We start from the raw sequence: 15,412 nt of genomic DNA, 5'->3' as shown, positions 1-15,412 counted from the left end.
CAGTCACTGCACATTACAAAACAATAAATACTGAATAATAATTCATTTCTTATCAAAAAATAAAAGGAAGAACAACTATATTTATTGGATAATTAAAAACAATGGCTACCAAAAAATAAATAATGTCCTGTAAAAAGTATTTTATTAACTCCAGAGTAAGAACAAAAATGGATTTTTAAAGAGATTCAGTGCATCACAAAAATATGAATTATTGGTAAACCATTATTGTTTCAAAAATATAACAACCATATTCAATACAAAATTAGAGTGCTGAATAATTCTCATTAAAAGCCCCCCGCTAGTACAGCGGTAAGTCTACAGATTTACAACGTTAAAATCAGGGATTCGATTCCCCTCGAAGGGCTCTGCAGATAGCCCGATGTGGTTTTGTTATATGAAAAACACACACTCATTAAAACTTAGAACTATACTTACTTTAGAATGAAAGAACAGTGAGCAATGTGAATTATTTGTGTCTTATTAGGAAGAGAGTTTATTCTAACTACTAAAAAATGATTAACATCTTATAAAAATAATAAAAGGGTTGTAGATATTTGCTACAAGTTTGTTACTAATCTTCTTTTTCGTATAATCGAACAATATTATTTTGTTTCACCATTCAGCTCAAAGGTCCGACATGGGTAGGTGGTTAAGGCGGTCGACTTGCAATCTGAGGGTCGCAGGTTCGAAACCCCGTCATACCAAATATGCTAGCCTTTTCAGCCGTGGGGATGTTACAATGTCACGGACAATCCGACTATTCGTTGGTAAAAGAGTAGCTAAAGAGTTGGCGGTGGGTAGTGATAACTAGCTGTCTTCCCTCTAACTGCTAACTTAGGGATGGCTAGTGCAGATAGCCCTCGTGTAACTTTGCGGGAAATTTAAAAAGAAACAAACAATTCAGCGCAAAGGGAGTAGATATGATACAAGTCACAAATATAGACGTTGCTTCCACCACATATTCATTCACACGTCAAGCAGTTTAAGAAGGAAACTGTTTTGTTTGTTTTGTTTTTCTTATAGCAAAGCCACATAAGGCTATCTGCTCAGCCCACCGAGGGGAATCAAACCCCTGATTTTAGCGTTGTAAATCCGGATACATACCGCTGTACTAGCGGGGGGCAAGAAGGAAACGGTATTCACATTATTCCATACAAAGATATACTGGTCAATTCGCCTTTAGTGTATTGTGTGATCGGACCATCAAAATGGTACCGAGAACCGCGGTTCCAATACACTAAATATATTACAGAATTACTTGGGATAAGAGGTGTGCTTTGGACATGACAATCTTATGATGAAGCCTTTTTTATTGGAAAATATGCTGCAGAACTATTGTTAGAATGCACAGTCGTTAGATAGATCATGACCGTAAGTAACGATGATGAGGCCCCAAAATAGTTTTATCCTCAGGTGTAGTTAAAAATAAACTCTGATAACACTGGAAATAACTTATAGAGTTTAGATTTTGATCGTTTCAAGGACATACAATAGCAAAATAAAGTAAAATAGGTGTGTGTGCGTTTTAATTATTTAGTCCTTTTTTCTCATTGTGTGTCGCATCTTATACTAACTGACGCAATGTTTTTGGAATTGTTTGTCCGTGATCTTCTATCAAAGTGTTGAAGTTAATAAAAATAAGTCTGATAAGTATCCTAGGGGAGGGTGTCCTTATATATATAATGTAACCCCTTATTCTAAATTTTTTGGAATAAGAAATGAGGCTAAAACGTGCCACGCAATACGAGTCTAGAAATAGGTTTGCAGGGTGGCTGAACTTAAAGATGACATTGAGTTTTGTTTTGCTGGTCTCCTGGAGATTTTGGTGAGCCATTTTTCAAACTGTGTTTATACCCCATCCCACAAGTAAGTGGACGAACTTGGCGCTACTCGCTTAAGTATCGGGAACGGGTGTTTTAGCAAATTATTTTCCAGATACGGACCCACCTTTGCGTAATTATACAGTTAATTGGGGTTAATACAGAAGCTTGAATGGTACATTAATGTTTCAGGGAACCACGTAGGAAACAGGGTTATTTAATGTTAGTGATGCTAATATTGAAACGCCTGTCAAAAAAAAAAAAAAATTTTTGAAATGCATGGTTCCTTAGTACTAATACATTACAAAACAAGGCAAAAATTACAACAGTTTGAAATGACGAAGAAACTTATGTGCGATAAAGGTAAAGATACTCACAAAGGTAATAAAAAATCAACTATTTTGTTTTGATTCTTAATACCACAACTTAATATTTTCCAAACTGAGTTCCTGTGCATCTAAGCATTCAAGCTGCTGCTGTGTGTCGATAGGAACAGTTTTTGTGTAATATCTTATTATTTATTTCATTCTATCGAGCTAAATGAATATATGGCGTGAGATAAAACATTATTACAACACCGTTCGGATCATTAGAAACTTTTGTCACTGTCTTTTCTAACTGAACACAGAATTTTTCTTTATGACTTTAATCAAACAAAAGGCTTATATTCTATGTAAAAACGGAAAACAGAAAGTTAACGATCTGAAGCACGAAAGCCGTTAATAATAATCAGTTCGATGTTGGAAATGTAACATTTTGTATGGAGAATTGGACTGAATCGATATTTATATCTCTTTAGGGAACACAAGTTTATGGTTTAACGTTCAAATCTGGTTGATTAACAGGTGAATAGTAAATGTTGTTTTCATACTTATTTGTGTTAATTTGTTTGTTTAGAATTAAGCACAAAGCTACATAATGAGTTAACTATGCTCTGCCCACCACCGATATCGAAACACAATTTCTTGCTGTGTGAGTCCACAGACATGCCTCCGCGTCACTAGATGGGAGGTCATTTGCAAAAAACTAATGAATATTCCACAACTTGTAGTTAATTCAGTCTAATGTTTATTCCACTTTTATCTTTACTTTGAGGAACTTTCTAACAGTGTATTCCTACCTCTTTCTTTTTGGCTTTAATAACCTACTTTTGTTTCCTATTATCATCGTCTTGAAATATGTCAAGAACACTAATTAACCTTACAGGTAAGAATACCAACTACGAAGCTAGTAAGACTAGAGGGAAGGCAGCTAGTCATCACCACCCACCGCCAACTGTTGGACTACTCTTTTACCAATGAATAGTGGGATTGACCGCACATTATAACTCCCCCAAAGCTGAAATGGCGAGAATGTTTGATGTGAACAAGAAAGTGAACGGAAACAAAATAAGTTCCTGAACAATTTAATTGTTTTATAAATTTCTTAGTTCTCTATCCTTAAATTTAATTCCCTTTCATATTTTATACTTTCTGAATAAATATTCTTCATTTGGTAAGTGAGGTTAATGTACCCAAATTCAAGGTAAAATATTTCCAAGAATTTAACACGTTGGCTCTCAAGCCTATTTTGCCGATACTTTCCATTCCACTAGTCATTTTACAATGTGTGTCCTAATCAATAACTGGACTTTTAAAAAAGAAAATAGAGCACGACTCACCTGTGAATTGTGTGGGAGCCAAGGTAAAATATAATATTCTGTGAAAAATATGAATGGTGACTCCAATATTTTTATTCTATGGCTATTTTGTTGACATTATACTTACACAAACTAGAATTGCACTGTTTCATACTAAAAATACAATCAAATAGAATTATTCATATTGTAGACATTGGGATGTTAATTAATTAAGAGTGCATGTGTTTAGATTGAGTCATATCTTTTATGAAAGAAATATTAACAGGTTTTCTGTGTATACATATCTAGCACCATAGAAGGGGAAAAAAAAAAGGAGTTGTGTAACTGCTCCAGACGACCATATTATACAGACAGCAAATCTCCTACGTAAACCACGAAGATATGTTTTCATAGATGTCCGTAGAAAAAAGAATTTACTAGGTCAGCCACATCAGACGCCACAGTTCCGAGACCGCCGGCGCCACAGCGACAGCAGTAGATCGATTCTCCTAATGTGGGTGAATGTATTCTAATATTATTGTTATAAGATGTTTTGTAATACGTGATACTATTGAGATAAGTTTAAAGAGCGTAATAATGAGAGGTTAATTCAGATACAAAGACGACGTCTAAAACATTTTTGGCACTGCGCTTCGTACATATTTTTCTAATTAAACTTCTAAGTTACATATGTATAGCTTTCCTAATAAATCACTCTTATCATTATTAATATTTATTTTGTTTCAATTATTCCACGTGTTTTGTTTTTCAATTCGCCTCATGTAAGTACATGAGAATAACATAAATCACAATGCGTCTGTTCAATCAAACTCGGGTCCTGTATGGCCAGGTGCCTAGGGCACTTGATTCCCCATCACACCAAACGTGTGGAATTTCACTATTCGTTGGTAAAAAGTAGCCCAATAGTTGGCAGTGCGTAATGATGAATACCTGCCTTTCCTCTAGTCTTACACTGCTAAATTATGGACGGCTAGTGCAGATAGCCTTCGTGTAGCATTGCGCGAAATTCAAAACAAAACCCATCAAACTCCAGGAAATAATAATCACTGCGTCATTGAAGGAAGCAAGTAACCACTGCAAACTTTCTCTGTTTCTCACTTACCAGTACATAACCTGCAGCATTCCTCATCGTAATGTTCTCCAGAACGACAAAAGTCTGTTCTACATTCGCTACTGGAGCAGTTTACCTGGCCATCCTGTAGGTGTGGAAAGTATTTAAGGTGAAAAATGTTGGTTTTACTTTTTCCAAAGTACGTAGCGTATGGTAAAATAAGTTACATACATTTTAAATAAAGGCCTTTTATCGTCAATGAAAACCCAAACTTTTCAATAATGCTAATTATTCGGTATTTTACTTTTATCGAGTGTGTTAACCAATTACTCTATCAAATGATAGATTTACCTACGAAAGATCTACTCACGCACACCACAACTATATGGCACCCCTAACCTCACAAACTTGATTGTCGACGACAACCCATAATGTCGACCTACGAATCATTTAGCTGCAACCTCGGTAAATACACAACGTGGGCATTTTCTAAATGTGTAACATCAGCTGGCTCCTTTTTCAAAGACTCTTTTAACTTTACATATACTCTTAATCAACTAAATCATAAAACCTTAATGGCCAGTTTTGACGTAATCTTCCTCTTTACAGAAGTCCCAACAACTGAAGCCTGCAAGATAAAATTAACGATGAAATCAACAAAGTAAAACAAAACTTCAACAACATCGACAAATTTCATCAAAAACCCGTGGGAAAAATTATACGCACACATCTAGACCAACAATAAATCCCAAAATACAACAAACTACACAACTTTATACTGTTGCATACTATATGTTATCGACATCAGCGAAAAATTAACCAACATTTGGAAAAACTTCCAACAAAACACAACATTCTAGTAAACACCAAATATATTCAAAAACCAGGTACAAAACTAAAGTCCATACTATGTAAAAACTATACTGACAAACACAACACCAACATAATTTATAAAATACAATGCAACAACTGCCATGATTTCTATATTGGAGAAACAAGCAGAAAAATGGAAACTAGATTGAAAGAACAACAAAAAAAAACACCTTCACGCGTTTTTGAACACTGCAAATCAAAAAACACAATGTAACCATAGAAAACACTCAGATATTAAGTCAGGAAACAAATATAAACAAACGCAAAATCAAAGAAGCCCTACTTATAGAGCAACAAAAACGAAAATTAAACAAATATAAAGGAACACCTTTATACCTATACTAATTAATAACCTAACATCCACCAACAACGTCCCCTACAATCCCGTACTTCTTTATACTCTCGTACCTAAGACATGTGCCCGTCAACGGTCACATTCAAACTCTCTCTTTCTTAACCTGAAGATGGCCTAGGAAGGTCGAAACGTTGCTCTCTCCTTATCATTAAAAGCGTTAATATCCATAGCAGCAGTTCTGAGATACATTGTTAACACCTTATATTTCAACTGACTGTCTTTAAACTCAAGTCTTAATTTTCATGGGAGTCATGTAATCTTACTTGGCTTGTAAGAGGATTAATCACCTTTGCTAGGCTGACCAACACATTCATATACCTCACCTTTTCACACAGGCAGATCACACAAACTAGATTTCTCAAGTTGCTCCCTATATGACGCCACTGGTTCGTTTCGTCATTTGTAGTATCTGATGAACAAAGGCTGGTGCCATTTTCCCCCAAAACTAAGAACATAAAAAAGTTTTCATTCTTACTTACCAATAAAATGTAACGACTATAAATGTATCTGTATTTTAATCATTATTTTGCTTATAATGTGATAATGTAATTAGTTATGTCAATGTAGCTACATCGAAACAGTGCCAAATTTTGAGGATATGCAACCAATGGAATTGCATGGTGACATTGGGCAGCAAGAGGCCTTAAGCTCTAAGGACGAGGGCCTCAAGTTTGAATCACCTTAGGAAACTTGCCTCCAACATGGTAGTACCGCATGTGAGCTTCAAAAGATCTAAATCTGACCCTGCTTCAGAAAAGTAAGTATCGAAACTTTTCAGTAAAATGCTAAATAAAACATGAAATAAGGTTTTTATTACACCACTTTTGCACTATTAGTGACTCAAAGTATATAGTATTTTTCATAAAATATGGTAAATAATAAAAGAAACTGTTTTTAAAGGTATTGATATAGATTATTTTGCCTATATAAAATAGAATTCTCTAAGACGTAAGCTCTGTTTACAATGGAATCTTAAACAAAAAACCATTGCTTATATATCCAGCAAAGATTTAGCATAGCGTAATGCTTTGAAACAACAAGGGATCTACTGGTCTATCTCAGTTGTCTCGTTCTCTAAACGAAACTAAAACTAAAGCTTCCTCTTAAAATCACTTAAATTTATTGCTTCCGCAACATTCAACCCATTCAAAAAGCAAACCACTCTATTAGAAAAATTGAATTGTCTTAGTTGAAGAATACTCCTATACTACCAACATTTACAGTGAAGTTTTTAGTATTCTTATTCTAATTGTTAAGACTGTTAATAATAAAAAGTTGCATCAACTTTATCAATTTCCTTTACAATCTGAAACACCTCAATGAAATCCCTCTAACTATTTTCTTTTCAAGAAAAAACAAATTGAGAGATATAAGCCCTTCCTCATATGACAACCTAGCTATCCTCGGTACCATTCTAGTAACCCCTTCTCTAAACCCATTCCAATAACTCAATGTACTTCCTAAGGTAAGGAACCCAGGATTGAACACAATACTCCAAATGTGGTGTAGCCTACAACATATAATAAAATTATAACCTCTTTGGACCTGATTTCAATATTTTTGTATTTTAAACCTAAAATTCTATTTGTTATGGTACTAGTAACAGCACATTGTTTGAATAGTTTTAGAGACGTAACTATTGCACATAGATACCTTTATTCCATGACACTGTCATGATTATTCCAGTGCAAATTATGCTTGTAATTCAAATTATGATAACCCACATGCATTATCTTGCACTTATCATAATTGAAAAACCCATCTTCCACTTATTTGTCGAACTCACTAAATGATCTAAATCCTTTTGTAAATCAGTAGCATCCCCTTCATAGCAAACAACACTTAAAACCTTAATACCATCTGCAAATTTATTTAATCCATTGACCATTCCTTCATCTATATTATTGATGTAAACCAAAAATGGTTTTCTGATGCAGCTGATGGTTTTGATGGGCAGCTGATGGTTTTCTCAACCAAACTGAAATGACTTTTTTCTTTGTATGTTCAGTCATTTTATTTTCACGGAATTAATTGAACGTAAAGGCAACATTAATTCAATCAACTTTGCATTGAATCATCACTATATATAATTATTCGGTAACAACAAATTAATCCTTTATCAACTCAAATAGTTAACCTAAAATGGTGTTTTTTTTTATTGTAAATTGAGAATTACACGTAAAACCATACAAGCCCTGAGTTTTCTCTTACACCAAATCCTGACGATAAGGGAACCTAACGGGGAATAAAAATTGTTTATATAGCAATACTGTTGTGAACTCCTTTACATACCGGACACGAGGATCGACATTGTTCAATCACAATGGAACTGCATGTATATTGTTACTCTACAATAACTCGACCATTTCCTTTTAGTAGTCAACGCATTTCCGGTGTCTCGCCTAATGGACTGAACTGTACGTACCATATGTCACTCTATTTCAGCATAGTTACTTGTGTCTTTTTCTGAATGCTAACACTCAACTATAGACTGGTAGCAATGAAACCTAGCATAGCTTCAGAGTGATTCTGTAGTGCGATTGACAAAGGATTTAGAATGTTTCTCTGAGAAAAATTCTATCGTTTGTTCTTTCAGTATGGTCAAACAAAGACTTTTAGCTGTGACGTTGGTTACCTTTCATTCTCTCTCTTAAATCTTGAAAGTCGTCGGACTTCACTTTGTTAATTCTAAAGTAAAATATAACGAAACGAATGTAAGAAGTTGTACAACAAAGTGCGTTTGAGTTTACGGACATAATTATTCATCTAAATGAATGCTGATATACATTCACAAGATGTCTTTTAAACAAAAGTGATTTTAGTTAATACATTAGGTCTTTGTCCTTTGTGGGAAAAAAAGGGATTATTAAACTTAGATTTCCAGATGAACTGTTTTTTTAGTACCAATTTCTCACTTAAAGCAATGAGTAAATCATCAGACTGAAAGAAATATTATACTATTTGATGAGCCTGTTTAAATTGGATAATGATATTTTTCAGCCAACACAATTACTCGATGAAACATAAATATGATATGTGTATGACAGTTTCCAATTATTTTCTCTGGAACAAGTAAGGACTAATATTTGTTAGCTATGAGAAACTGAAGGTGACACACCATTTATGAAGTCATGAATCTTTCTGTAAAAGACAAAATAAAACTGAGCGAGACTCGAGCTTTCGACTTCTCACAGAATAAGTACGTCATCCATTTAAGTTATCAAGTCTCTAATACTGAAACTATCAATTTTAACCCTATAATTACAAATGAATTTTATGTGGACATCATCGGCTTTTATGCACCAAAATGCTTGTGAATCCACAGCTTTATTAATTATAAGGTCGAATAACAAAAAACAAATATATGTGTACATGATATAAACATTACAGTTAATTTCACTAATTGCTGTTGGAGACTCACATGCATCTGACACAGATAATACGAGATTTCATTCATTTTGTTTGATTTCGTCATTTCTTTTTATTTAGTGTTGTAACAGGTTATAAAGAAAATTACTCAATTTGAAACAAAATGTTGATCCAACTGTAAGTAGTATAAAAACGAGTCGTAATTGGAGCTAAGGACTAAATTTGGCATGGCTTTTCATTTAATTTTGTGAAGTTCATAATCTAGTCTTAGTTTCCATTTCTTCAAACGAGTACTTACTGCTAATTTTGTATGTAAAGACTATGACTATATAATAAATAAATATTACGTTGAACCTAAAGGTACTTATATTTCACTCACCTGTAAAAACCAGGCTACAAAGTAGAAAGGCAGATACAATTACCACAGCTCTCGAACATTGATGAGAGAACATTTGGAGTAAAACCAGGTAACTACCAGTCAGAATCGTCACTGTGGGTGGCGTTACTTTGACTCTATGGGGAATTAACATTTAAATCCATGAGCAATAACAAAGAGTTCCAAGCATTCTTCTATGAAGAACTAAGAAGTATTTCGAAAACTCCATATAAAAATAAATAAATTGTATTGATACTCCGCTAAGGTAAGTGCGTGGCCAAGTGATTAATTTACAAGTCTGTTGAAAAGTCAGCTAAACATTGGAGATACGATATCAGTAAATATACTCCACACGTTGAGGAACATTTTATAAAAGTGAGAGTTGATCTTATTTAGATCAAACAGCTGAATAAGGCACCTGTGGGGACAGGGGCTACTGGCTACCTTTTCTCTCTCCAATTCAAAATTCAGAATATTAGGATATCTGTAGTCTACGTGTTTCCAAACTGGACTGTTTAGCTCAGTGTGCATCACGTACCGTTCAGAGTACAAGCGTCAATTTCATTCCGTTTAGAAAAGCAAACATTGTTTTATCCTTTCCTTACAGATATAATCATATAAACTAAATAACGCTGATTAAAGTTAAATGTCAACTTCATTAAGTAAGATGTTGCATATGCCTGTGTATATACATTACAATGTCCCCTACTACCAGAAAACTTCTGAGTGCGTGTGTATTTAAACTTAAAGATAGAAAGATATCAAATTTATCATTGTTGTTTAGAGTTCAACATGGATATGGATGTTTTTAAAGTGTTTTGTGACAGTAGAGTTTACAATCAACGAAAAAAAAGCTAAACATGTTTACCAGCTTATCTTCAGCTGGTAAAGCACAAAGTCTCGTAACTTAAAAAATTTCATTCCCTGAGAAAACCATTAAGTAAAAAAAGGCACTTTACACAAAAGACCGATAGAGAATGGACTGTCAGACTGTGAATAAGTTAAGTACATCAAACACTTGGTCGTGCATCGACTTTTCACATGCCACTCTTCTTTGATTCGTCTGCCAATATACAATATTCGATTTAAGTCGTGACCACGCCCTTGCCGAGTACCAGTAGTTCATCATTATGAGAACAGTGAGCAGTAGGACGATAATGATGGAATGTTTTAAGTAAATGCCAACTTAAACTGATTCACAAAATACGGGTTCCCTATTAAAGTGTGCCTTTTCATTTAATGTACATTAAGAATAGCGTTTTTCCTCAGTTAACGAGCGTTATGGTAAAGTCGCAGTCACAGGGGTTAAAAAGATAATGGGATAATTTTGTTTGATTATAATTTAATTTACATAGGACAATATAGACTTTAAGTTACGTTTAAAAAGGTTTTAGTATTACATATGTGAATCTGTTACTAATTTTAATCTTAGAAATCGGACCTTTTGCAACCACTTATGTTAATGGTCGTTGCATAAATTACAAACATAATATTGTTTAGGTATGTAATTATGTTTCATAATTAACACAAAAATGATATTTTTCTTGTTCGCTAATTAGGCAAACAATTCGTTTGAAAATATTTAACAGTGAAACTATTTTAAATACACATGTACGTGAAGCTGTTTAAAACTTAAAAACAAGTCATCTTCATGCATCTTATAACACCATACTTTAAATGTGATTAGTTTTGGTGAAATTAAATTACCATGTATTTGCTTCACATCAAATTATATCATGAAAATGCTTAGATGTTTTTTTTAATTTAAGAAATATAAATTAACAAATCCAATACTTAAACGCCATCTAGGAGGAGATTTCACAAAATATATTTCACTTAAATAAATGCTTTAAATCATTTCAGTTTCAAAGAATAGGAAAAATATCTGGGTTTTGTTAAGCAACACTTTTAAAAATATATTTAAAAATACAATCACATATTCTATTTAAAAATGAAACAGGGAGTTTATTAAATTTGACTTTTTTACTCTATCGCTGCAACGGAGTTTGGTGTTTTTAAAGGTTTGTTTGTTTGTTTGTTTTGTTTTTTGAATTTCGCACAAAGCTACTCGAGGGCTATCTGTGCTAGCCGTCCCTAATTTAGCAGTGTAAGACTAGAGGAAAAGCAGCTAGTCATCACTACCCACCGCCAACTGTTGGGCTACTCTTTTACCAACGAATAATGGGATTGACCGTAACATTATAACGAGCCCACGGCTGAAAGGGCGAGCATGTTTGGCGCGACGGGGATGCGAACCCGCGACCCTCGGATTACGAGTCGCACGCCTTAACACGCTTGGCCATACCAGGCCCGTTTTTAAAGGTAGTACAAGGTAACGGATAGGAGTTTAACAACAGTGTAGATAAATAAGATACATTTTACTTGTATCGTGAACTATTACGTTAAAACCTCACTTAACATTTGGCTGTCATAACCTGCCATAATCAAATTTGTTACAAAAGTTATAACGTTAAAACGTTACGCCTAGTAATTCAATATAGATCTGGACGATCGTCTTTCTCTCTTTCTAAAATAATGACGTTTCGGGACATATGAATTAATTCTGATCTTCTGCAAAATGTTCTATAGTTAGGTAAACAATTGCTCTGATAACAATGAATGAAAAACTAACCTAAATACGTAAAGCACACGCTTGTGACGTCATCTTAAGACAACTGGTCACTTCTAAAATTTATCCATAGTGTAATAACATTCTTGCCAAACGTCATTCCAAACTAAACAAAATAAGGCATATTTCAATCCTCTTCCTCTCAAAGATAATGCTTGGGTAAACAAAGCATAAATCTTAGATATAGCATAATTCTCTTCTTGGCAAAATTTTTTTCTCGTTAACAAATTTGGATATAATGTAACTCTTTCCTCCTCGCTAAGCACATTTCACGATGAAAGCTTTGGATAAATAAATTTTAGCGGTGTTCAGCAGCAAAAAACTCATCGAATCTATATAGATGATAATGAAATTTATTTTTACTTAGAAGTAGTTGAGTGTAAATGGAATCTGAAACTCATTAAATAAGTAAAACAAGTGTAAACATCATGACTGGACAAAAGATCCTAGTCTGCGGATTTTAAACTAGAAAGTTTAAAATGAAAATGAATCCATGTCTATGTATTATTCCAGCGTGATTGAAGCTATTTCCTATTAGAATAAAAAATCTAGCTCAAGTTATTTTGTCTTTGCTGAAGATTTCCCGGGACTATATCAGCTGTAAATTGATCTTTGTGTGTTTTTGTATAAAACCAACATTCAATCTCACAATATATTATTCTTTCTAAGAAAGGTGTTAACTTAAGACGTATTTCTACTTCATTTTAAGCGCTTAATACAAAATAAACTAAATCTAGTCTTTTACTGCGTTTAATACAAGATTTTTGTTTTACTTAAATTATCACCTAATACAACCTATTTACCCTGGTGCCAAACACTGCTAAGCAACTTTCATCAGCATTATCTTCTGCCAAGCCGTTGAACGCAACGAATGTGGTCACTGTAATATGCTCAACACAGAGAAAGTTTATCACAGTTCACTGTAAAAGAAGAAAGTCGAAGCAGACAATTCGTGACTATTATTCTCCTTGAGCTCGTGCGCGAAAGAACTCGCGCATGCACGCGCTGTTAACATGAACCAGAGTCACACCTCTTTACACTCCGATAGCCTGTAATATTTTTGAGTGTGTATGTAGGTATGTTTGATTAGTTTGGAATTTCGTGCAAAGCTACACGAGAGTTATCTACGCTAACCGTCCCTAATTCAGCAGTGTAAAACTAGAGAGAAGGTATCTAGTCATCACCATTCACCGCCAACTCTTGGACTACTCTTTTACCAACGAATAGCGGAATTGGCTGTAACTATATAACGCTCCCACGGTTGAAGGGGTGAGCGTGTTTAGTGTGACGGGAATTCGAACCTGTGACCCTCACATTACGAATCGAGCGCCCTAACCAACTGGCCATGCAGGGCTCTGTATGTATGTGCAGATACAAACTTCAGTTAAGACATTAACCGATCCTAAGAAAGCAACAGAACATGATTGTGATGATACTGATTCTGAATAGTAAGATATGAGAAACTAAATATTATTTCCGAAACAAAATATTGTGCATTTAACAATTCTTCAATCTAATGGCAAGTTATTATGGTGAGTTTGAAATCTGGATCAAATAAAACATAATTAATATTGATGGTTTCCATTAGCTCCTTCAAGTCACAAGAGTAAAATTTTATAGTAGACCATTCAAACCAAATTTTCATTAAAAATATCCAGATCCTGGTCAAAGCCCAAGTGACTGGGCACATCAGTGACAATGGCCACATTATAGGATTTGTTAAATTGGTTGAAGTGAGGAGATCTAAACCTTGTACTTTTTGTTGAATGGGTGTGTACATTCTGGATATATATAATATATATCATTTATTTAAGGGTAATATAAATTTCAGAATCTTTTTTCTTTTATGTATTCGATTATATTTATTTCATTCACTGTTCAAATCTCAGTTAATTTAGATTTACTCTTATTATTATTTAAGTATTAAAGTGTTAATTCTGTTTAAATAAAAATGAGTTTTCCTATATGTATATAAATGTTATGTTTAAAATAATTAGTTGCACTATCTCATGCAGTTTCCACGTATTATTAGTATAAACACTTGAATAGTTCATTTTATTTTGCACACACGAATTTTCATTATGATTATTATATTTTTAGAGGACTTATTTTATATTCTCAACTCTATTGTTTCTGTAGTATTAATCAGTATTCTTTCATTGTTATCATTATCAAAGGATTTCAGTGTTAATCTATCTTAAACATTATTTTTCTATGCAATCAGTACTAAAAGGCCAATTCTTGTATTTCCATTTGGTGATTCGGTTTATAATTGAGATTTTATCATGGTAAAAATATTATGTTTATAGTATGTAATTTTCTTTAAAAATGCTTTCTTTGTTCATTATAGAGGACCAATTGTGTTTTTATATTTATTTCATTGATGTGACTGTTAATTCTGTGTTAATTAAAGGGTTTGGCTTGTGAGATAGCCCCCGCTAGTACAGCGGTATGTCTCCGGATTTACAACGCTAAAATCAGCGGTTCGATTCCCCTCGGTGGGCTGAGCAGATAGCATGATGTGGCTTTGCTATAAGAAAAACATACATACTTGTGAGATAATTTTGTATTAAAATGTGGTTTTGTGTTTTATATTATGTTAAATTGCAACTGCTATCTGTTTAAAATTTTACAGCCCTGGTGAATGTAGCAGGGCAATGTTGAGTATAAATAACTAGAGTACAGGCATTCTTCACGTATGGGCTTGCATATTCAGTCTTACCAGTGCGATATGTGTTCCATATCGACTAAAATTTTCTGTCTGTCCCCAGATGCATTTCCTCCTTAGGTCCGACATGGCCAAGTGTTTAGGGTGCTTGGTTCGTAATCTGAGGGTCGTGGGTTCGAATCCCTGTCCAGTAAAACATGCACACCCTTTCAGCCGTGGGGGCGTTATTATGTACGGTCAATCCCACTATTCGTTGGTAAAAGAGTAGCCCTAGAGTTTGCGGTGGGAAGCGATGACTAGTTGCCTTCCGTCTAGTTTTACGCGACTAAATTAAGGATGGCTAGCGCTGATAGCACTCGCGTAGCTTTGGCACGAAATTAAAAAAAAAAAAACCTCAAACAAATTAATCAAACCGGATTGGTGCAAGATACATGGACATTGCACTGAAAAGGGCCTGAATAAATGTGGGTTACTCTGGCCGTCACGTAGTAATTATTAATATAGTAAGCAGTTCAAACCAACAAGGAAAAGGAAGGAGGAAGAGATAAAGTGCACCTGACCCTCCTTGGTATACACATATATACCCAAACAACGAGAGAGAGAGATCAAATCGAACTTGGAATGCTGACTTA

General features: G+C 34.1%; 1 protein-coding gene across 1 annotated transcript in view; it reads right to left on the bottom strand.

The window, feature by feature from the left end:
• Positions 1-13,077, bottom strand: part of LOC143225524 (chordin-like protein 1) — a 41,968-nt gene extending 28,891 nt beyond the window's left edge. Inside the window, exons 1-4 of the mRNA XM_076455139.1 lie at positions 12,916-13,077; positions 9,487-9,620; positions 6,062-6,183; positions 4,562-4,655 (exon numbers count right to left, since the gene is read on the bottom strand). Of these exons, the coding sequence (XP_076311254.1) occupies positions 4,562-4,655; positions 6,062-6,183; positions 9,487-9,559 (289 nt within the window). The 5' untranslated portion in view covers positions 9,560-9,620; positions 12,916-13,077. The remainder of the gene's footprint in view (positions 1-4,561; positions 4,656-6,061; positions 6,184-9,486; positions 9,621-12,915) is intronic.
• Between the last annotated feature and the right edge of the window lie 2,335 nt (positions 13,078-15,412).

The sequence above is a fragment of the Tachypleus tridentatus genome, chromosome 9 (assembly GCF_004210375.1).
Source record: "Tachypleus tridentatus isolate NWPU-2018 chromosome 9, ASM421037v1, whole genome shotgun sequence".
Taxonomy (NCBI): domain Eukaryota; kingdom Metazoa; phylum Arthropoda; class Merostomata; order Xiphosura; family Limulidae; genus Tachypleus; species Tachypleus tridentatus.
The sequence above is the reverse complement of the archived record's forward strand: the minus strand, read 5'-3'. Positions and strand labels throughout refer to the sequence as shown.